This window comes from Mustela lutreola, chromosome 11, assembly GCF_030435805.1.
Source record: "Mustela lutreola isolate mMusLut2 chromosome 11, mMusLut2.pri, whole genome shotgun sequence".
Taxonomy (NCBI): Eukaryota; Metazoa; Chordata; class Mammalia; order Carnivora; family Mustelidae; genus Mustela; species Mustela lutreola.
The window spans coordinates 49,700,190-49,723,395 of record NC_081300.1 but is presented as its reverse complement, the minus strand read 5'-3'; the positions used below and the strand labels follow the sequence as shown (position 1 = coordinate 49,723,395).

The following is a 23,206-nucleotide window of genomic DNA, read 5'->3' as shown; positions in this document are numbered from 1 at the left end:
CCTAACTTAAGGGGATTAATAAAAACTCTGTGACAAGTATCATACATAATGATCAAACTTTGAGAGATATTCCTAGTAAACTCAAGAACAAGGCATGGATGTCTACTAACAATATTTCTGTTCAACATAATAGTGGTGGACCTAGTCATTTCAATATAAGCTACAGAGCACTGAGAGTGAATTCACTGGAGCAGGGGTCGGCAAATCTGGTTTCCCACCTGTTTGGGTTTTTGTGTTTGTTGGTTTTTTAAAAGATTTTATTTATTTATTTGACAGAAAGAGATCACAGGCAGGCAGTGCTCGAGAGAGAGAGAAGCAGGCTCCCTGCTGAGCAGGGGGCCCAACACGGGGCTTGATCCCAGGACCCTGAGATCATGACCTGAGCCAAAGGCAAGACTCAACCCACCGAGCCACCCAGGCACCCTTCCCGCCTGTTTTTATAAATGAGTTTTAGTGGAGCCCACAGCGGCTTTCTGTTTATCCGCATGTTGTCAGTGGCTGCTTCTGCATAGGCACAGCAGAAGGCAGTGGTTGTGATGGAGACTCTGGACCCACAGAGCCTAAAATAATTTGCTAACTGGCCCTTCGCAGGAATTTGCCAACCCCCGCACTAGGGCTACATGTATTAAGTTGTATAAATTTCAAACATAATGTCATGTGAAAATAGCTTATTGCAGAATATGTATCAGATAGAGTTTGAACACATGCAAAATATCTCAGTATATTATTTATGGATACTACTTATGTAGTATTAGTATAAATGTTCATGACAATCATAAACACCAAATGCACGGTAGCATTTACCACAGTAGAGGGAAAGATGGGGAGCAGAAAAGGGAGATTACCGAGGAGGCTTCACCAGTTTCAGTAATAACTCTTTAACAAACATGGAACAGGTGAAAATGTTAGGATTTGATACATTACTGGATAGGGGGACATGAAAATTACATAACTTACCTGTACTATTTTGAAATTTAAAATTTTTCACAATTTGAAAATTAAATAATTTGATACAGCTAATGTGTTAATGACAAGTCAGTAATATTTTAATGAGAATGTGCTTAGTATTTATTCTAGTACAGATTTTACTTTCTGTAAAGTGATAGGAATGAAAAATTTCATATTTTAATTTTACCAGGAATATTATTTACATATACAGTTTATTGACAGAAAGGCACAGAAAGACTAAGAAGAATAGCATGACCCTTATTTAGGTTTAGAGTAATAATCAGGAATGCTGAGGCCTGAGCTGAGATGTGCAGTCAGATGTCCTTAGACAATAAAAGGCCCTTTGTTCAAGAAACAAAGACAACAAAGAAATATTTGACCCATGATGTAACTGGTGTAATTTTTTAAATAGCTAAAGAAAAGTAGAAATTAGAAAATACACATTATGGAAGAAAGAGTACAGTTGAGTGTGCCAGTTTGTCTCAGCTCTGTCTCTAACTAGCTGTGTGATCTTGCAGAGGTCCTGGTTTTCAGAAGCATAATGTGAAGCAGTTAGCTTGAATGAGCACACTTGTCCCCTCCCGCCTCGGATTCAGTGTCTTGTTGACTCCGGTTTTCAGTCCTTTGTTCCGATCAAAAAATACCTTCCAACAGAAACAAATGTGTGGGACTTAAAGCCTGAGATAGATGAAGAGTTCGTACACAGCACCTAGCCACTCCAGCGCATTTCTTCAAACCAGGCTGCTTGTCTGTCGTTACTCCTTATTGAACTACTTTAGGTCTTCGAACAGGCCAGTCTCTTACTGGGCTCAGAGTCTTGGTACCTCCTGTTTGTTTCTCCTTGCATACTCCAACTAGAGATTTGCCCCTGTGCTTTATAGTTGTGTTTTTACCCGACGGTTTTCCTAGAGTTGCCTAGGCAAATGGATAGTGGAGCCTCTTACTGAATTAGCCAACAATGGAGAAGAGCAGACTTTGTGGGGAAAATTGCTGTGTTTTCCTTTGAACATGAAATCTGATCCAGTGTCAGTTGAATATTCAAATAGAGATAAACAGCAGCTTCTCTAAGTATACAGATGTGGAGATTAGGAACACAGTCTAGGTTGAGAGTGTAGATTTGTTATACAGTATAGTTACCAGTTTATATATGGTAATTCAAGGAAAAATATAGACTGAAAAGAAAAGAAAACATCATACTGAGTCCTGAAGAAAACCAATTAAATTTAAGGGGTGGGATAGTTAGGGAAGAGGAAGAATGTTGAAGAGTAGCCAGTGAGATTGGAGGAAAACTGGGAAAGTATGTCCTCATGGAAGCCAAGCACATAGAGTAGGATGAGGACTTGTGGAGGGAAAAAAAGCGTTCATGGGGCCAGGGTAGGGGGTCAAGCAAGGGGTGTTCACTGAATCTAACAATAAGTCATTGGTGATCTTGGCAAAAACACTGTCAGTGAATTGGTGAACTAGGAAGCCACAGATATGGCAAGTGGAGGGGTGAGTTGAAACAGTGAATGTAGCCATTGAAGAAGTTTGGCTGTTCAATGAGGGTGGGGAGAGGCTGAGGAGCTCTTTGAGAGTCTCATTGAAACTCAGTTAATTTAGGGAGATTGGGATGTCCAGATGTGCGTGAAGCTAAAGCTTCCAGTTTAATATATTTTTTTCATTGAAGGTGTCCGTAGTTAATGTACTGAGAGTGAGAGGGTGGTGAAGTAATGCTTCTGATAAGTCGAAAGGATTTGTTGTGGAGAAGAGGAGAGAATAATAGCCTTTGAGAGTAAAGAAGGATTGCGGATTAGAGACCAGTTTTAAGGTGGAGGCAAGAGCACAGCTGTGCTACCATCTGCAGAGCTGTGTGGTTTGTATTTTCTTTCAGGCAGCTCACCCGCATCCTGCATGGGAAGTCTTAGTGTGGATAGAGGGTGAGTAACTTAGTCTGATCTGGGGTTACCATTTTGCACCGTAGATGTGACAGAAGTGTGGCACAAAGGTGTTGAGGAAGTTGGCAACAAGGTAGTTGAATAGATAAACCAAAAAGGCAGGACCAGGGCTCAGCCACCTGCAGCCACAGGCTAAATCTGACTGCTTGTTTTGTTTTTTTCATTTTAAATGTTTATAAAAGTTCCTGTGTAATATCTTATAATATGCCCTCTTGGCTCACCTAGACTAAAATATGTACCAAGAAAAGTTTGCTGATCCCTTATCTCAACCAAAATAGGGTTACAGTAAAAACAGAATGGGACTGACAGGTGGACATAGAGGGTTCGGGGACTGAAGGTCTCAGTCAGTATCTTGGGATAGCTGAGTAGGAGACTGAGAATAGGAGGCTGTAGTGAGAGGATTGTGAGTTCAAGGTTTCAGAGCTGGGGCAGCTAGCTGTGCTTGAGCTTTTGGCCATGGTAGTAGGACCACAGTAGAAGCCATGGCTATCCATGGAACTGTCAAGGAACTTGAGAGCCTGGGTGGGGATGATGAAGTCACCCAGGAATTGTAGGAAAGGAAGTCTGGGAATTGTGCCATTCAGATTGGGATGAGGTAGTTAATCTGATAAATAACAAAATCAAAGAGTCAATCTCTAAAGGGGAGGCACACCAGACTAGAAGGCCAGTGATGTTTAAAAAGGTGAAAGTCAAGCAGAGAGAGTCTATCGTATGGTTTCACTTAACTTGTGGAGTATAAGGAATAACACAGAGGACATTGGGAAATGGAGAGGAGAAGTGAGTTGCGGGAAATTGGAGGGGGAGACAAACCATGAGAGACTGTGGACTCTGAGAAACAAACTGAGGGTTTTGGAGGGGAGGGGGGTCAGGGGGTGGGTGAACCTGGTGGTGGGTATTATGGAGGGCATGTATTATAGGGAGCACTGGGTGTGGGTGCATAAATAATGAATTTTGGAACACTGAAAAAAAATAAATAATGAATGAAATGTGGGGGGGGGAAAGGTGGGAGTGGCTAGTGAATGTTAGGTAATGAAAGCATATAGCCAAAGGAACTTAGGACGTTCAACTGGATTCCATTCCTAGGGCTTTCAGGTGTCTTATGGGTTGGTCATTCATTTAAAATAAGGCACCTTTCCATTGTTGCTCTAGCTCAGGAAGGCCAAAGCAGGGCATCTTTGTGGATAATAGACTTCAGCGTTCCTCAGTGCTCTAGGGACATAATCAGCCTGACTGCCTTCATGCTGGAAGCCGTTCTTATTGATCACCTAGGGGCAAGGTTGTTGAACGACTTTCTCATAAGAGACCTTCAAGTCCTTTCTGTTGCCGAGTCTGTGATAATACAAATATGATACAGTTTTCTCTAAAATAGAAGGAAATAGCCCACTTAATTCACAGATGATTTTTCACTTGTAATTCCTTGTTTATTACTAAGCACCAGCTAGCTCTGTTGCAGGCACTTCGTAGGGCTACAAAAATGAGCATCCCTTGGTGTTATCTATGTATGGACCACTCTCTAGCCATCGTTTCTTTATATATGAGCACGTGGCAGCCATGCTTTGACCTATGTCTGTTTCTGCTCTGCTTCATCTTGACTTCGGAACCACAGATGTAATAGTGCTAGGTACCAACATAAATATCTCATGGCATAAAATGCCTAAAAACTCTGAAGCCTTTGTTCCTCTGTCTCAGGGCTTGTGCGGTAATGCCTCATACTCAGTGAGCCCTCAGCAAATGTTTTTTTAATTAAAATCTTTCATTTTTACAATAGCATAACCTATACCTTTATGCAAAACTTGAATTTAATGTGTTTTGTGTTTGTGTGCCTATTTTTCAACTAGTTGATGGATTTACAACTGAGTGACAGTAACTTTCGTCGACACATCCTGTTGCAATATCTCATTTTATTCCAGTATCTCAAGGGGCAGGTCAAATTCAAAAGGTAAGTTCATATGGGTGGGTAGTAAATGATTTCTGAACAGCCCTCTCTGAAAGAGGACTCACATATATATTTTTCTTATGTATCAGACACATTTAATGCGTGAGGGTCACATCCCTGAAATCTCCTTTTGCAGCAACTCTGGATAGTCAGAGGCTTTTCTTAGAGATTCTGGATGTGAGGATCGTTGTTTCAGAGAAAGGTGTTGACTAGATCTGCTGTCAGTGGCAGTCAGACGTGCTGAGCACTGAGGTTGCTGGGGTCCTCCGCTGTGTGGGTGCATCTCTGTGCCCGACTTCCACCATTCACCTCTCACCTCACTCAGGCATCTCCAAACCTGATGGGAAGACTAAGCCTGTAATACTTTCATGAGGTGTGAAACGGTCTAAGACATCAGAACTCAAAAAAAGTGAAGTAAATCTTTGAAGAACAGAGGAGTTCCAGTTTCTTTGGGGTTTTAGAAACCCTAATCAGCTCCTCGGCTTCCTAAGTACCTCCACCTGCAGCACAGACCACTGCCTCTTAACCTACCCATAATTGAAGTCGAGTTAATCATTACTTGATGGCATTTTTAAGTTTGCAAAGCAATGTTGCATTTTTAGTTGTGTGAAAAACGTGCCTTTACTACCTGCTAGCTTTGAGTCCTACTTTCATGACACAGTGGGTACAGTTCAGCTTTCAGACTTGTGATTTTAAGATGACACATAGCAAGTACTCAATATGTTATTTCTTATCCTTCTGTTGTTGAGTTTCAATATAGCAGGGCAGGAGGAGGAGGGACTTTGGAGCCAGACCTAGGTTTGAATTCAAGCTTTATCTGTATGGTCTCTGTTTAATAAGCATACATTCTCATTCTGAGAAGTAAATGAATAACTCATCTAAAGTGCTCATCCTGGCACAGTAGTTTGTCACCGTTTACTGCCTGGCTATAAAGCATTCGGTGCTAGTGAAAGCTGGAGTAATTGTCCCCATTAACACTTTGGGTCTGCCTTCAGCTTTCTCTAAGGTTTTCTATTCCTGTCTTTGTTGTTGTTGTTGTTTTAAGATTTTATTTATCCATTTGACAGAGAGAGATCACAAGTAGGCAGACAGGCAGGCGGGGGTTGGGGGAGGGGGCAGGCTCCCTGCTGAGCAGAGCCCGATGTGGGGCTCGATCCCAGGACCCTGAGATCATGACCTGAGCCGAAGGCAGAGGCTTAACCCACTGAGCCACCCAGGCGCCCCTCTGTTCTTGTCTTTTGATTGCCTTTTGGAGCAGTGTATCTGAATGTACAACATGGAGAATAATATGTTGTTATTCTCTCTGAGGTTTTCATTCCATATTAAATTTCTTATTTTAGGAAACACTCATTGCTCTGTTCATAGTTAATCAGACTGATTGTCATCCTCCTTCATATACCTTTGTGTCTTAAATTCTAACCATCTTAAATGAAATGCAAGAATTTTCTCTTACAATCCTCTCATTTGTGATTGTTCTTATCTTGGTAATTTTTGACACTATTTGACACTTTTGGTTAACTTACCTATTATGTGCCTTGGGTTTTTATAAGACCGTATGTAAGCCTTAAAATTGAATATACATTGCTGTAACTCAAGCCCGTTTTTGTTGCTTTGTTCCCTAGTTCAAACTATGTTTTAACTGATGAGCAATCACTCTGGATTGAAGATACTACAAAATCAGTGTATCAAGTAAGTTCAACATGCAACAAACCCATGATTGAACAAAATGGAAATTTAGAATTTTCTTTGTTTCAGCCCCAAATAGGAAAATAAGGATAAAGTTAAGCTCAGGTACAAGACCACAAACACTTCTTGGTCCTCTGCCTACAAACCACTCCTATGATGCAGAAAGTTGTTGAAAGCTTAGTATATTCTTTCTAATCACAGCTACTATCTGAAAACCCCCCCGATGGAGAAAGATTTTCAAAGATGGTAGAGGTATGTGTTTTATATTTACATAGTCTTCTTAGCACCAAATAGAATTTCAAAGGCCTTCATTACACAAATTAATTTCTGTGTTTTTCCCAGCATATATTAAATACTGAAGAAAACTGGAACTCATGGAAAAATGAAGGCTGCCCAAGTTTTGTGAAAGAAAGGTAAATATATACTCATCTCAAGCACTATGAGAAGAAAGACATTTCAAAATACAGTTTGACGTGATTATTTTACATCATGTACAGATGTATATATGTATTTCATAGTAAAAAGCAAATGTTTAACTCTGTAAGAATACAACCGTTTTTACTTCTAGTTGAATCTTTCACCTCAGATTTCTTGTCATTAAGTTTCCAGAACAGATTAATCTATTATTATTGGGAAAAAATGGTATAAACCCACTCCTTGTAATTTGTCCCTGGATGTGGCATTTTTGTCTTCTGATGAGTGTTCTATAATAATAGAAAACATTTATGTTTTTATGGGAAGAAAACAATAATTGAATTTTCTTTTACATTAAACACTTTTTATGTGTGCTATCCATTTGTAATTCCAGTGTGTTTTATTCACCACAGAACGTCAGACACCAAGCCAACAAGAGTAGCTCGCAAGAGAACAGCACCAGAAGACTTCCTAGGGAAAGGACCCAACAAAAAGATTTTGATGGGAAAGTAGGTTTACCTGTCTCCATATGTAGGATGGTATTTTTTTTTTTTTAAGATGTTAGTGTAAGACCCTCCCCAGTTTCTGTGTTTTTCACATTTTTTGTGTGTTTGATACATACATAGATGACTGAAACAAACCACACGCTCTCAATCTCAAGGGCCCTTTACATGGATTCACATAGATAGATAAGCTACCATTTTGTCTCCTGCTTCCCAAATCCATGGCTCTAGACTGTTCTGATTTTTCCATGTCACAGACAGTATAATTGCTATTAGATCGATCCAGCTCACTTCCAGTTGCTGCAAGGTACCATGCTCCTTCAATTTCTGTTACCTTCCAGTTAATTATTCATTGCTTTATATTCTGCTTGAATATTTTTAGAACAAATGATTGTTATCATTAAAGACAAGCATATGTAGAAAGTTTGCCAAATACCAAAAATTAATGAAGAAAGTTAAAGCTCATTCTGTCACCCCTTAAAAATTCACTGTTTAAGTATTTTTGCAACCTTAAGGTATATGAGGATGATGTCCATTAAAAATGTTTTTATGTGTCTGTTTTGCAGTGAGGAGTTAACAAGGCTTTGGAATCTCTGTCCTGATAATATGGAAGCTTGCAAATCAGAGACAAGGCAAGTTTAACATGTTTCACATGAGGTACTGCTTTACTCAAATGTTAAGTGAATGAAATTAATTTGTTATGGTTGATTTTGGCATAGCAGACTATGGCTTCCCACCATGAAACACCTAGAAGTGTGGATAAAATACTTTTAGAAATCACAGGAAAATACAAATTCACAAAAGAAGAAGGTTAGGGAACCAAAAACCAAAGTATGAGCCAATATGGGTGTTTCTACCTGGAAAGCTTGCAGATGCATCCCACTTTGGGAAGCCAGGGAGCTTGGGTTTTAAGAGCCATGAAAGACAGAAAGTAGGGCCTTCAGCCTGCAGAGTTGTTACTGAGTTTCCTTTGAATAAAACTGAGGCCCTTGAAGCACTGTACTAAACATAAACAAAGAGCATACTGGGGAGGTGGGACTTGTTCACTGGGCCAGGAAATAAGCTTGTCCATTTCTAGCTGAGGTGTGGGTGAAAAGAAAAACAGTCCACCTGGAGAAACAATAACCACAGGTCTGCTGTCATGCAGTCCTCCAGTTTGAATTTATACCACTGGCCTGTAAAGGAACGCCGTAGCTGAGGGGGTGAATTCAGATGTCTCAGTCTGATGTTACAAAGCTTTCTGGAGGTCATACCTTCAACCTAAGCCATACAAGGATCCTACAGATAGAAGTCTGAAGATACTCAAGCATCTGAACTTAAAACATTCAAGAAAACAATATACCATGAGAAAGAATCAGCAGGTGGAAAAAACAAAACAAACAACAGAAGTTAGACAACCACTTCAGATAATGAAAACATCCAGTAAATACAGCTTAAAATAAGTATGTTTAAGATAGTTAAAGATATATTGGGACGCCTGGGTGGCTCAGTTGGTTAAGCAGCTGCCTTCGGCTCAGGTCATGATCCCAGCGTCCTGGGATCGAGTCCCACATCGGGCTCCTTGCTCCGCAGGGAGCCTGCTTCTCCCTCTGACTCTGCCTTCCACTCTGTCTGCCTGTGCTCGCTCTCACTCTCTCTCTCTTACAAATAAATAAATAAAATCTTTAAAAAAAAAAAAAAAAGATAGTTAAAGATACAGAAGAAGGAATTGAAACTTAAAAAGGAACAAGACACTCTCAGGAGCAAATAAATTTGAAAAAAAAAATTCTAGCAATAAAAAAAAAAGTCATTGAAATTTTAAGATTTAATAGGCATGTTAAATATTAGACTAGAATGTTACATATGAAGATAGAGATAATGAATAACAACTTCTATTAAGCATGCTTGCTAAGTATGTAAAAGAAACAGAATATATAGCTTTTAGATGAGAACAAAAGGAAGTAAGAAAACTCAAGCAATCAAATAAAAATAGGCAAGGAGAAAGACGTACATAACAAACAAGTGATGGAACTTAGGTATAAAACAAATATAGTTAAAAGAAATTCAGGTACAACAATAAAGGGAAATGGACTTTCTAGTTCAAAGATAGAAGTTGGTATTCTATTTTAAAAGCCCATCTATGGAGCACCTGGGTGGTTCAGTGGGTTAAGCCTCTGCCTTCGGCTCAGGTCATGATCCCAGGGTCTTGGGATCAAGCCCCGCATCGGGCTCTCTGCTCAGCGGGGAGCCTGCTTTCCTCTTTTCTCTCTCTGCCTGCCTCTCTGCCTACTTGTGATCTCTGTCTGTCAAGTAGATAAAGTCTTTAAAAATAAATAAATAAATAAAAGCCCATCTATATGTTATTTGTAAGAAACACCTTAAGGATATGGAAAGGCTGAAACTAAAAAAAAAAAAGAAAAGAAAACTGATATAGGAAGGATAGTTATATTGATATCAGACAGAAGAGTCTTAAAAGTGCAGAAAGATACAAGAAAAAAATGCATCAGAAATAGATATTCTAAGCCTTGTTTCTAAAAAATATAGTTTCAAGAAACTGACAGAATTAGAATGAGAAATTAACCAATCCATCATCCTGACACTTCATTTTGACACATCTGCAAAATGTTTTACTAGAATTTTGACACTCAGTACTTTCAGTATTTAGAAAGTTTGCTCAAAAAAACTTAGGATTTAACAAGATGATTAACAGACTTGTCTTACAGAAAACAGAAATGCATTTTTTTTATGACTTTATTTATTTGACAGCAAGAGAGAGAACACAAGCAGGGGGGAGTGGGAGAGGGAGAAGCAAGCTTCCCACTGAGCAGGGAGCCCAATGCAGGGCTCAGTCCAGGACTCTGGGATCATGACCTGAGCCGAAGGCAGACGCTTAACTGAGCCACCTAGGCACTCCCAGAAATGCATTGAAATTCTACATGAGTAACAAAATATATTTTAAAAGCTTTCAGATACTTCTAAGTAACGCCAGAATCAAAGAAATCCTATGGGGATGGGGCCCCTAGATGGCTCAGCCTTTGGCTCTGGTCATAATCCTGGAATCCTTGGATGGAGCCCACATCGGGCTTTCTGCTCGGCGGGGAGCCTGCTTCCCCATCTCTCTCTGCCTGCTTCTTTGCCTACTTGTGATCTCTCTCTGCCAAATAAATAAATTCTTTAAAAAAAAAAAATCATATGCCAGTGATGCTGGTGGGAGCCTAAATTGGTACTGCCACTTTGGAAAACAATTTGGAAGTAACTAGAAATTAAAGATGTGCATACCATACATCCTGACAATTCCACTCCTGGGTTGGTTGATCTTAAAGTAGTTCTTTTAAAACTACAAGTTGAGAATTGCTGATTTGTGAGGTCAGTTCATTAGTTGCTACTGGCATTTTTCTTAGTGGAACAAAATACATTTTTGTGAAACATTAGTTTTACTTACATATTATGATACACATACTTGCATTTGTGTTTTGGGTTGTAATATCAAGTTAATTCCTTACTGTGGGTTGTAGGAGAGGTTTGAAGACCATAGTGTCTAAAGAAACTCGTTCACCTGCACAAATGAGACTGGTACCAGGATGTTCATTTAGCAATGTCATAGCAAAAATGGGGAACCACCTAAATATCAAAGGGAGAATGGATAATGTGTGATATGTTTGTGTAGGGGTCGGGCATCAGAATGAGGTTGAGGACTATTGCATCCGATAGACATGCTTCAGAAAAATCAGGGTTAGAAGTTTGAAAAGCTTCAAAACAGTATACACTCAATTTAAAAAAAAAAAAAAAAAAACCTAAGTGATAAATATCAGATTTGAAGTGCGGCCACCTCTGGGGAAAGAGAACGAGATCAGAAAGGGGAGTTGTATTTGTAGTGTCTGTAAAACACTACATAAATACTGGTAGATTTTTTTATTTGTATGTATTTTTATTTGTATATATTTTAATTGCATATATATATATTTGTAGTTATTTTTATATATTTGTATTTGTAAAACACATACATATATATGGCAGTGCCTGGGAGGTTTGTTCTGTTTTTAGTCTTGATTGCTCGTGGTATAGTTGACCCTCGAACAGGGGTTAGGGTGACAACCCCCACACAGTAAAAAATGCATAAGTAACTTTTGATTCCCTCAAAACTTCAGTAGCCTACTGTTGATTGGAAGCCTTACTCATAACATGTATAGGTGATATATTGATATACAAAACATGAATACATTTTGTATGTTATATGTATTATATACTGTATTCTTAAATACTGTATTCTTAAGGTAAGGGAAGCTGGAGAAAAAAATACTAAAATATTAAGGAAGAAAAAACACATTTAGAGTACTGTATTTATTTTTTTTAAATCCACAAATAAGTGGACCCACACAGTTCAAACTCGTGATGTTCAAGGATCAATTGTATAAGTAATTTTTAAACTAATAAATGGTTCCAAACACTGATCAATGGTAGTCTGGTTGGGATTTTAGTGTCCCCTTGCTTTGTCTAGTGTGATAGATAAAAGAGTGGTGGTCAACTCCAAGGAAACCTTCCAGCCCTCTTAATGTTTACTAGTTAGAGAGTGTGTTATTGTAATGAAAGTTCTAAGATTGGGTGCTTGAGCTTTCCTTACAGAGCCCATTTTTCTAGTTTTTAGTCAAAATGTCTTATAATCAGACCCTTGGGTCTTATTTATTTGCTTGTATCAAAATCTTATTTCTAAAACCAAATTCCGGAAAGAGACAATTAAAAACCAACCACACTTTCATGGGAATGACCTAAAATAAGCTCACAGTTAAATAAATCTCAGTGTGGCCTGGGTATTAGTGTAGGTTTTATGAATTCTGGCTTAAAGAAAAAAAGTCCTTGAATACGGACACTGGATGTGACATTTTCCTCCTTGCTGGGGAAATTCAAATGCTGTGAAAGCCCCAGCTGCCCCTGACCAAGTAATATTACAGGATAGAGCCCAGTGACTGTTAGTGAGACATTACATGGAGTGTAGTATATGACATGATGCAGGAGCGCACTGACTGTTGTCCTCTTTGAGAAGTTCCATTCTGAGTCATTTACCTCCTTAAAAAATCGGGAGTTCCTAAGTAACATAACTCAAGTGTGGGTAATATTAGGATCTTTCATTGCCACTATTTTAGGAGTACTTATTATTAAGAACAAACATATATGATCCTCACTAGTTGTTTTTTTAACACTCAGGGAATACATGCCAACTTTGGAGGAATTTTTTGAAGAAGCCATTGAACAGGCAGACCCTGAGAACATGGTTGAAAATGAATACAAGTAAGTAGTATTTATTATGAGCTAACATTCTACAATATTTTTTTAGGAATTGTATGTACATTAGAACACTAATCAAGGGAGACCATTGATAGGTGAGTACTTTTCCTCCTAGGTGAATTTATGTACCAGGTTCATGTAGGTACACATTCCTGATTTCAGTGGCCATGCCCACTGACCAGCATGACAGAATCACACTTGTTTTGAAAATTAAGAACAATCGCCTTGGGCCTCCACCTTCCCGCGAATAATCCTCTTTTCCCCTTCAAATCAGTGCCTCCTGAGACATGCTGATAGCTGTTGCCTTCATTTCCTCACCCCCCATTCCCTTGTCAGCTCACTGCCACTGGGTAGTCTCCCTGTCCCTCCACTGAGGTAGCGGTTGTCAAGGTCATAGCATCTTTTTTTCAACCTCCCAGCATTTCCCACTTTTCTCTCCTTCCATAATGTATTCTCTTGACACCCACTCAACTACACTCCTGCCTCGCTGCGTAAGAGCTGGCTCCCCATCCACTCTGCCTAACTCCCAGATTTTGGAGTAAACTTAGGGCTCAGTCTTGGGTTTTTCATCTAATCTAGGCAACACCACATAGCCGTTTTTAAAGGTTTTTTTTTTAAGAGTTTATTTATTTACTTACTTTAGAGAGAGTTTACAAGCAAGGTGAGGGGCAAAGGGAGAGACTCTCAAACAGACTCCATGGTGAGGGTGGAGCCCTGCGTGGGACTTGATCTCACAAACCTGAGATCATGACCTGAACAGAAACTAAGAGCTGGGCCCTCAACTAACTGAGCTACCCATGTACCTAGCCGCATGGCTATTTCTTTTCTTTTCTTTTCTTTCTTTTTTAAATTTTTTTAAATTTTAATTTTAAGATTTTATTTGAGAGAATGAGCACAAGCAGAGAGAGAGAAGCAGGCTCCCTGCTGAGCTGGGATCATGACCTTAGCCGAAGGTAGATGCTTAACTGACTGAACCACCCAGGTTCCCCAGCCCCATGGTTTTAAATAGGCATTGTGGTATCATATTTTAAGGGCAAGGGCTTTGTCAGATTGCCTGGGTTCCAATCCAAGACACTTTTGTCACTCATTGGCTAGACTGCTAGGGCAACTGTAACCCCTTTCTGCTTGTTCTCTCATTGCTACGTAGTAATAACACCCATTTCAGGGGGTTATTCTGAGGATTAAATAAGATGATTCACTTTGAACCACATAGGACATGTAGTTAGCATGCAGTAAATAGAGGGCTGTTACTGGTGTGACCTTGTGACTAGTTATGAGTTAGTTACTATGATCTCTTAATGAAGGATGCTCTGGTCAGTTCTCCAGCATGAGAATTGTGATTTTTAAACTCAAAAAGTCTGGTCTCCTGCTTAAAACTGTTTCGGTGACTGCCTGGAATAAACCCAGACTCCTTACTGGAGCCTAAAAGACCTCAGTTTGGCTGCTGCCAACTTTGAACCACATTTCCTTTGTTCATTTTCTCTCTGCTCTTGCTTCACCAGCCAGGTTTCTGTTCTTCGACTCAAAAAGGTCGTTCCACTTCAGGACCTTGGCATTTGCTATTATGTTTACTTGAAACTTCTGCCCAGGCTATTCCTGTGGTATGGGCTCACTTCATCTCTCCTTGGAGATACTGCCTAAGGGCAGTTTTCCCTGGGCCGAAAGCTCCTCACCTGAAATTTTCATTTATGTTCTCATCCTTACCACTGTGTGAAATTCTTATACCTTGTGTTTATCAATAGTGATAAACTTGCCAGTACATTTACACATTCACTGTCTGTCAGGGACTCCCTGAGCACTTACCGTATTTACCTCTATGGTAGAAACTGCCCCTATCTCCATTTTACAGTTAAACAAAGTGAGGCAGAGAGTGAATCATGTATTGAAGTTCTCATCTAGTAAATGCCAGAGCCAGGAAATCACTCTGGCCTCAAGGCCCTGCTTCTGACTGCAAGATTATAGTGTCTCAAGTGTTCAGGGTACCCATAAGGTCTGAGTGTTGTTGAGTGAATGCAGGTTAGATAGTTCTCCACGAACCTTGGTTTCAGAACCTGAGTGTTATGGATTCCTGGAGAGTAAGAAAGTTTGTATGTATAACTGGTGGGGAATTTTGAAAATGCTTAAAAAGACTGAAACTGCTTAAATGGAAAGTTGTCAGAGAGATAGGCTGGTTAACTGATCAGGCAAAGCCTTATACTATGAGTTGGCAAGACCACAGTGTAAGAGTAGTTTTGCAAGTTTAGCACTTGTTAAAATTAGAGGCTCATTTGTAAGAGAGGACTAAATAAACCAGTTGCTATCCTTAAGAACTTAGGGGGATCTTCACAATTTGTGCCCTGGATTCTTCTGCAGCATGGCTGGTTCTGGAACATTATTTTTAGCATTTGTGAGGTTTCCATTCTCCCTGTGCAGCACTGCTGTGCTTCATTAGGGAACAGTTTGTGGACTCTGTCATCACTGCTCACTGGGGTGGCTATTCCAGGTTTCCCCCTTTTGGTTTTAGAACCATTTTTATTCATTGAGTTTGGTATTAAGCAAATTAAAATGAGATGTTTATATAAACGGAAAATGACATACTGAATATGGTCAAAACCTTTAGATGGCATTGCCAGTATATCAACTCACTGAATATAGTAAACCTATTTTTTCCAGAGGTAGATGATTACTGTCCTGCACACAGAACCTCATTACTATCACATACCAGCTTTTTAAAGTAAAATGTATATAAACTTTCCAGATGTGTTTGTTGCATAAGAACCTGCCTCATCAGATTCTGATTTCTAATGTTCATTTGTAAGTGTACTGCACCCTTAGAGGTTCTTTAGGAATAAGATCAGAATAAAGAGAATGGTGCCTTCAGCTACTTAACCTAATTTACTGTGGGACATTCTATATTCTAAACTGGAAGGCATATAGAAATTTTAAAAAAACCCAAAATTACAAGACTGACATTTCTTTTCCTAGGGCTGTGAACAATTCAAATTATGGTTGGAGAGCCCTGAGACTATTAGCACGGAGAAGCCCTCACTTCTTCCAGCCAACCAACCAGCAATTTAAAAGTTTGCCAGAGTATCTCGAAAACATGGTAATAAAGCTAGCAAAGGAATTACCAGTAAGTAATATCCATCAGCGTTTTCATAGTCTTTAGTTGTTATCTTACTTAAAAGTACTATCGCTAAGAAGCTGAATTTATAGTTCATTGTATGGGAAAAAAACACCTACAAACCTTCATATTTAAGAATAAGGAAAAATGCATTTTGGTGTACATTTATAGGAGTACATAAATTGATAAATCTTTTTGTAAAGCATGTAATTTAATTTTAAAGCTCACAGTATTTTGGTTAAATAGTTATCTCACCTGTAAACTCAGACATGAATTTCTCCTGTCTGCCAGTGTGTTGTCTTTTATCAAACAGGATCTCTTACGGGTAGCAGTAGGCACCTTGACCTTTCTACTCTGTTTTCTTTGCCAATACAATTTTCTCATTGTATTACTACAATATGGTAAAACTATCCTGCAGAATTTCTCAATTTTTAAGGACCTGGTTGCTTCCCTAGTTTTCTCTAGTCCATTGTTACTGTACACTAGATGTTTGCAAATCATCTTTCATCTTCCCATACTCCTTAGTGGCTTCCTTTTTCCCAGGTGTGGGGGAAGAGGAGTCTTTCCCATCCACTCCTTCTCCAGGTTAACACCATCCCACATTCGTGATCCTTACCAGACATTCACATGTATCGTGCTCAAGGATAAAGTTCTGGGCCCTGTATGTGGAATCCCAGCCACTCATGTCTAAACCAGTAGTATCCCCCAGTTATTTTACAAGCTGGCATTCTTTTAAACTTTCTTCTTCCTCATTTTAGCCTCCTTCTGAAGAAATAAAAACAGGTGAGGATGAAGATGAGGAAGATAATGATGCTTTACTGAAGGAAAATGAAAGTAAGAATTGAATTTTCTTGGCTATTTTACAAAATTGGAAAAGATTGGGGTTCTTTGTTGAGAGGTACGTTATTTGATCTACTTCTCAACTTCTAACATTTATCTCAGCTGTTTCTTATAGTGAGGAATTTTAAACATTGCTTGACAACTTCTAAAATATTACACTTTATGCAATAAAATTTAGAAGTGATGGAAAGGGAAGTATTTACATTTTGAGGGCGACTCACCTGTTAATGGAGGGGGGCAGTTAGCTGCTTTTCAGGGGAGGCCTTCGTTATTAAAATAAAGGCAACAGCTTTCATTTTAAAAGTAATGCTACCTAGTGATCATGTCTGTTAGAACAGTATTTACCCCATGGAAAATACAGAAAGGAATTATTCTACTTCTAAAATAAAGCTTATGAAAGGTGATTAATAGTTCAGTGGCCCTGTATCTTCCCAGTTCTGTTGTATATTTTGAACTGTACATGTCCTCACACTTTGTACATAATTCACATCTCCTGTGTTTCCTAGGCCCTGATGTCCGACGAGACAAACCTGTAACAGGGGAACAAATAGAGGCGTTTGCCAGTAAACTGGGCGAGCAATGGAAGATCCTGGCTCCCTACTTGGAAATGAAAGACTCGGAAATTAGACAAATTGAGTGTGACAGCGAAGACATGAAGATGAGAGCTAAGCAGCTACTGGTCGCCTGGCAAGATCAGGAGGGAGTACATGCAACACCTGAGAATCTGATGAATGCACTGAATAAGTCCGGATTAAGTGACCTTGCAGAAAGTCTAACTAATGACAATGAGACAAATAGTTAGCTTCTTTCTTTTTTTTTTTTTTTTTATTAAAACTGTGATAAGATTTTGTTACCAAGCAGCATTTGATAAGAGGTCCAATGGTTTTGGTAAACAATAAACATTTTTGTAACAGTTGTTGTACAGTTGCCTGGTGCTCCAAGAATAACAGAATGTGTATCTTGATAACTGATCTCAGGGTTTCAGGAGAAGGGAATAGGCTGGGAAAGTGGACTAAATAAAGTGACTTCAAGGTCACATATTTTTGTTAAAATATAATGAAAGTCACTAAGCAATCTTTAGGGAGCATGGTGTTTCCTAAGATACACCATGCCAACTGCGTTTCCTACATGCCATTAGTAGTTACAAAATTTAACTTGCTCTTCTGGAAATCCCAGAATGACTTTCTGAAATCATATGACTGCTCTAGTCTTATTTTTGCTTTAAAGCAGAGGATCAGCAAACGATAGCCCATTTCCCACTTATTTTTACAAGTAAAATTTGAGCAGCACACAACTCTGCTGACTTAAGTACAGCTCCGTTTACGCTACAACAGCTGAAGTTAGTTATGTCAAAGATATGGTCTGCAAAACTGGAAATATTTACTATCCACCCCACCCACTACAGAAAATGTTTGCCAGCCCCCAACTTTAGAGGAAATAGGATGAAGTCTAAAAAATCCGAAGTCCTTAAAATAGGGCTGCATACTCCCAGGACTGATGTGAAGTTTGAGATGTAGGTAAAAGCAATCTATAAACAGCAAAGCACTATGTAATAATGGCTGGAAACAGTACCATCTACTTTTCTTGTTGCCACTTAAGTGTAATTATAGGGGTCTAACATTAGGGCATTATTGTTTTGTATCCTGAAAGCCTACTAAGTGGATATTCTACCATAAATGTTCTCGCTTGGGCGTAACCTCACTGGCTAGTCAACAGTGATACACCACTGCTCTAATAGCAGAAGGGCCTCAGTGCTCATGGCACAGCATAGAAGGCACACTCAGGAATTGACATTTTCTCAACCACTTTCCCCTTCTCAAAGAACTTATATGCAAGGCTGAACTCTAAAACAGCCTTACTTAAGGGTATAAAATTTAAAACACAGTATAGGTCCAATTTCTTTAAAAAAAAAAAAAAAATCTTTGGAATAATGCTTATTTGGATCAAATAAAATGAAATCAATTTTTATAAGGAATTACAGTTTTAAACTTTTAATTCCATTCAAGGCATATACTTTGTTCTAAACCTACCTCATCTATCTACCAACTACAGCATCCTGCAAATCCGAAACTAGAATTCTAATTGCTAAATTTATGTCCTCAGAATTGTTCAGACCAAGTAAGACTGAATAAGAAAGTCAGAGTCACAAGCATCATAACAATATCTAAGAATCATTACACTTCTCAGGGTCTCCTCCTCCCCATTCTAATCTGCACTCTCCACCAAGGCAAAGGGAGTACTGATTACCAGTAACTATCATTTAGCTGAAGAAGCTACATACAAATAAGTTTCCCCGAAATCATTTTATCCCCTAGCGTTCTCAGATATTATCACATTGTTCAAAGTTGAGAGGAAAATGGCCACTATTCTCTAGGAATCTAATAGTTACCAGTGCTATGCTCTGCAGAGCATGAAGACAGCATAAGTATAAGCATAAGATTTCATGATAATCCCCAAACTTCATTTTATACACCTCACTCAAAATCAGAGACAAATAGCTAATTTCCTATCCTCTGTCTAGCAATCAGGGCCCTTGAAACAAAGGTGAGGAATTAATTAATTAGAATGTGTTAAAATATAAGAAACCTACCACAATGAAACATCACTTACTCTTGGCACTTTCACCATCACTTTAAAAATCATTGCTGTTATTCAATTCTGAGATAAGTCATTAAGATTTTGGGACTAGACGAGAGTAAAGACATCAACTGAGCCAAAGAGACCAATAAACATCGTTGCATTCAGCATCCAAAGAACTCCATTAATTTTACAACTTTATATTTCTTTTAAACAGAACATAATGTGAGAAGGCAGAAGAGAACATTTTTAAATGGATGCTTAACAGCAGAGTAAAACTAACCATGTGCAGCAACTGCTTGCTATTAAATACACCTAAACAAGCCAAGCTCCAACACTCAGACAAAAGACTTGAGGTCAGAAGCTGTTAGTCCCTCTTTTTTTTTTTATTAAATATCCTCATTTTCTAAAAATAAGCAACCAGAGCTTGTCAACGTTTTTTAAGGTTGATTACTACAAAACCATTGCCAAGTTAAATATACAAACCATAGTACATCAGAGAGACACAATAATGAATGTATAATCAAATGTACTATTACTGATCACAATTTATTTTAAAGTCATGAAAAGCCAGCAACAGTCAGGCTGGACAAATACTTGATTGTACCCATGTTTCCATGGGTGTGGGCAGCAGCACTGAGTAACACAATGAGAGCAACACTTACTTCCTTTCCACCTTCCTGGCAAAATTTTTGTTAGATAAGGCAAAGGATGGGCAGCTATGAATCACTGGTGGTTTGAACCATGCAAGAACAACAACAACAAAAAGAGTAGTAGGTGTGCAATAAACATCTGATTGCTGAATCCTGGGCTGAAAAGGCAGGGGGAAAAAATTTATCACAGAAGGTAATGGCTGAAAGGCATTTCAAATCAGAATTTTTAAAGATTAATGCAAGAAATAAGCTTTTTTAAAATGTCTTCCTGCAACCTTTGTACAGAGCAACACAGTCCCAAAGGCAATTTCCTTTTTTCTGTAATTTTTTTAGGTTGATCCAGAGTGGCCTGCTTTACCCTCTTTTGTTCCACATGAGAGGGGAAACACATAACACCACCTAAATATCTTCCTCTACAGCTCTGGATTATAGAAATGATTAACAAATAACATTTATTTCACACCTAAACATAAATAGCTAAAATGAAGATTACTGTTCACTTTCCTCTTCCATTATTTCAACTCTGCGAGGCCCATAGAGTAAAACATATGCTATGTGCCAGTCTCCACCACCAGAAAGCCGTAAGATATCCTCTGGTGTCACGATGCTGACCTTATCATCATCAAACTTAATCCATTCATCTAAAGAGCAAGAGAAGAAAATGAAATTAATATTTTATTACATGGTTTTCTCAGTTCCATTCCAAAAAAGGTACTGAGTAATTTTATTATGTACAGCAGTATTCCACCTGCCATACTAATGGTTTTCAAAGTGTGATCCAGATGCCACTCAGGTTTTCAAAACCATTTCAGGGGTACCATGAAGGTCACAATTTTTTTTATCACCACTAGAGCATTATTTGCCTTTATCCCCTCATTCTTTCAAGTGTGCTTTGGAATTTTCCAGAAGAAACAGGATGTGTGATAAAGCAAGAGACTAAATGCAGAAACAGGAGGATCCAGCTGTCTCCTAATAAGCCAGACAAAGCAGGCCTACAAAAACAAATCAATACTATTTCTTGCTGTTTTTTTGTTTTTGGAAAATACTGTTATCTTTGTTACTTATGTGGTATGTAATGGGTTTATTACTGCCAGTTTCCAATTAGTTAATTTCTGAATTTTAATTTCTATTATAGTAAATATTAAACAGAATCCTCAAACAAAAGCTCTTTGTGGATCTCAACAATTAAGAATGTAAAGAGGTTCTGACACTAAAAAGTTTGAAAACCGCTGTGCTATAAAATTTGTACTAAACTGCTAAAATAATTAAACAATTGGGGAAACAAACAAAACAAACCAGAAACAAAAAGCAGAATCCTTACCTTGTTTCCTTTTCACCCATGATACATAATGGCCAGAAGAGCTAGACCTTCCCTGATGTGTTAACACTGCTTGTAAGTCATAGTATCCACAATTATTGGAGCCAATGTCTAAAGAAAGATGTAAATCCCACAATATTAGACAATGAAGAAATGTGCTTTCTCCAGCTAGGTAGCAAGCAAGAAGTCTGAAGGTTAGCCTATTATTAGAATTCAGTAAGATTCTACAGTTCAAAGTTAAGGATTTATGGAAGGTATTTTAAGAAGTATGGTATTCACAGAACTATAAATAGACTGATTTTTACTGCATGTCTAATTTAAGGTAACGTATTTTAAGAAATCTTTCTTTTTTAAAAAAAAGCATGATATCAAAAAAAATAGGTAAGTTTGTCAAGACAGTAATTTTACCTTAAACACACAAATACACACACACAGAGAACTCAATTGAAATGATTTTTTTCCCACTTACCATCAGCAAAAGAAAAAGGCTCATATTTAACTTCTTTCTGGGGACTACTCTTTTTGTCACTCTGAAGGGAAAAAATTTAATTTTAAATCATGACGCTGGAAATAAAATTTGTATTCTCAGTAAGTATTCATTTCCACAAATATTTACTGGCTACAATGCAAAACACTACCTTACAAAATTACTAAAACGATATAACTATAGTTAAAACTATAAACCCAAAGAAGCTACACTTAATATACAGTCTTGTATGCACAGTAACAGACCCTCTGATTCTAAGACAAACTATGAGCTGCTAAACCTACAGCATACCAGTGAATATAGCAGTACAGATAAACAGCTCTCTAGGGTAGGAAAGGAAAACCCAACTCTATATTTTTACCAAAATACTATTATAAACCACAAAGGATTTAAAAAAAAAAAGTACCACAACGAAACAAAAGTCAAATTACTGCAAAAAACGTTAAACCTACTAAGACATGGCCGCCTGCTCAAATGAAATGAGTACTGAAAGAGACAGGATTTACTATTTTAGACAAAGATTTTTGGTGGGAATTCCCTGCCTCAATCCAGTTCAGTTTAATATAAAAATAGTAAACTTATCTAGGCATATGGACACAAAGTTATTAAAAACTACAATGGCGATGAACACAATGCAAGTAGATTAAAGATAGCTGGAGTGACAAGTTAAAGGCTCCTACAACAAAAAAATGGCAATTAAGTCAACGAAGAAACCATTCCTTTTTGTCTTAAAATTTCACACCTAGGGCAACCATAGAAAAAGATATACAGAGAAAAATATTTTTTTAAAAAATTGAAGATAAGTCAAATTAGATTTCTATTATATGTTCAAGTAAACCTACAAGGCAATGGGGAGAAGTGAAAAACAGAAGAGAAAGTAAAATATAACAGATTAAACTAACAAATCAAGTTATATTAAATGTAAATGGTCTAAATATACCAATAAAAGATATAACTATGTTAAAAAACATGACCAACTCTATGCTGTATATAAGAAACTCTTCAAATATAGTAATATAGGCAAATTTAAAATAAAATACAGAAAGACATCATGCAAACATTAACAGAAACAAAGCAGCACTGACAAAATTAATATCAGAAAAGTAAACTTCAGGGCGCCTGGGTGGCTCAGTGGGTTAAGCCGCTGACTTCGGCTCAGGTCATGATCTCAGGGTCCTGGGATCGAGTCCCGCATCGGGCTCTCTGCTCAGCGGGGCAGGGAGCCTGCTTCCCTCTCTCTCTCTCTCTCTCTGCCTGCCTATCCATCTACTTGTGATTTCTCTCTGTCAAATAAATAAATAAAATCTTTAAAAAAAAAAAAAAAAGAAAAGAAAAGTAAACTTCAGAATAAAGAAAATTACCAAGGACAGAGAGGGACATTGCATAATATAAAAAGGTCACTCCACCAAGAATACTTAGCAATCTTAAAGATGTATACACCAAATAAAAGAATTACAAAACATGCAAAGCAAAAGCTGACAGAACTGAATGGAGAAACACATAAAAGTCACAATTTCAGCTTCCTCACTCATCTCATAAAAACTA

At 38.1% G+C, this 23,206-nt stretch overlaps 2 protein-coding genes across 5 annotated transcripts in view; one reads left to right on the top strand and one right to left on the bottom strand.

The window, feature by feature from the left end:
• The window catches only part of THOC1 (THO complex subunit 1), a 52,857-nt gene extending 35,318 nt beyond the window's left edge, over positions 1 to 17,539 (top strand). The window contains exons 12-21 of the mRNA XM_059139034.1: positions 4,721 to 4,821; positions 6,441 to 6,507; positions 6,706 to 6,756; positions 6,847 to 6,917; positions 7,332 to 7,427; positions 7,988 to 8,053; positions 12,603 to 12,686; positions 15,648 to 15,795; positions 16,545 to 16,620; positions 17,133 to 17,539. Of these exons, the coding sequence (XP_058995017.1) occupies positions 4,721 to 4,821; positions 6,441 to 6,507; positions 6,706 to 6,756; positions 6,847 to 6,917; positions 7,332 to 7,427; positions 7,988 to 8,053; positions 12,603 to 12,686; positions 15,648 to 15,795; positions 16,545 to 16,620; positions 17,133 to 17,428 (1,056 nt within the window). The 3' untranslated portion in view covers positions 17,429 to 17,539. The remainder of the gene's footprint in view (positions 1 to 4,720; positions 4,822 to 6,440; positions 6,508 to 6,705; positions 6,757 to 6,846; positions 6,918 to 7,331; positions 7,428 to 7,987; positions 8,054 to 12,602; positions 12,687 to 15,647; positions 15,796 to 16,544; positions 16,621 to 17,132) is intronic.
• Positions 17,540 to 18,532: 993 nt separating this feature from the next.
• The window catches only part of USP14 (ubiquitin specific peptidase 14), a 48,238-nt gene continuing 43,564 nt past the window's right edge, over positions 18,533 to 23,206 (bottom strand). For all 4 annotated transcript variants that reach the window (XM_059139036.1, XM_059139037.1, XM_059139039.1 and 1 more), the window contains 3 exons: positions 21,644 to 21,704; positions 21,178 to 21,285; positions 18,533 to 20,497 (listed from right to left, as the gene is read on the bottom strand). In XM_059139036.1, coding sequence (XP_058995019.1) covers positions 20,346 to 20,497; positions 21,178 to 21,285; positions 21,644 to 21,704 — 321 coding nt within the window. In that variant the 3' untranslated portion in view covers positions 18,533 to 20,345. The remainder of the gene's footprint in view (positions 20,498 to 21,177; positions 21,286 to 21,643; positions 21,705 to 23,206) is intronic.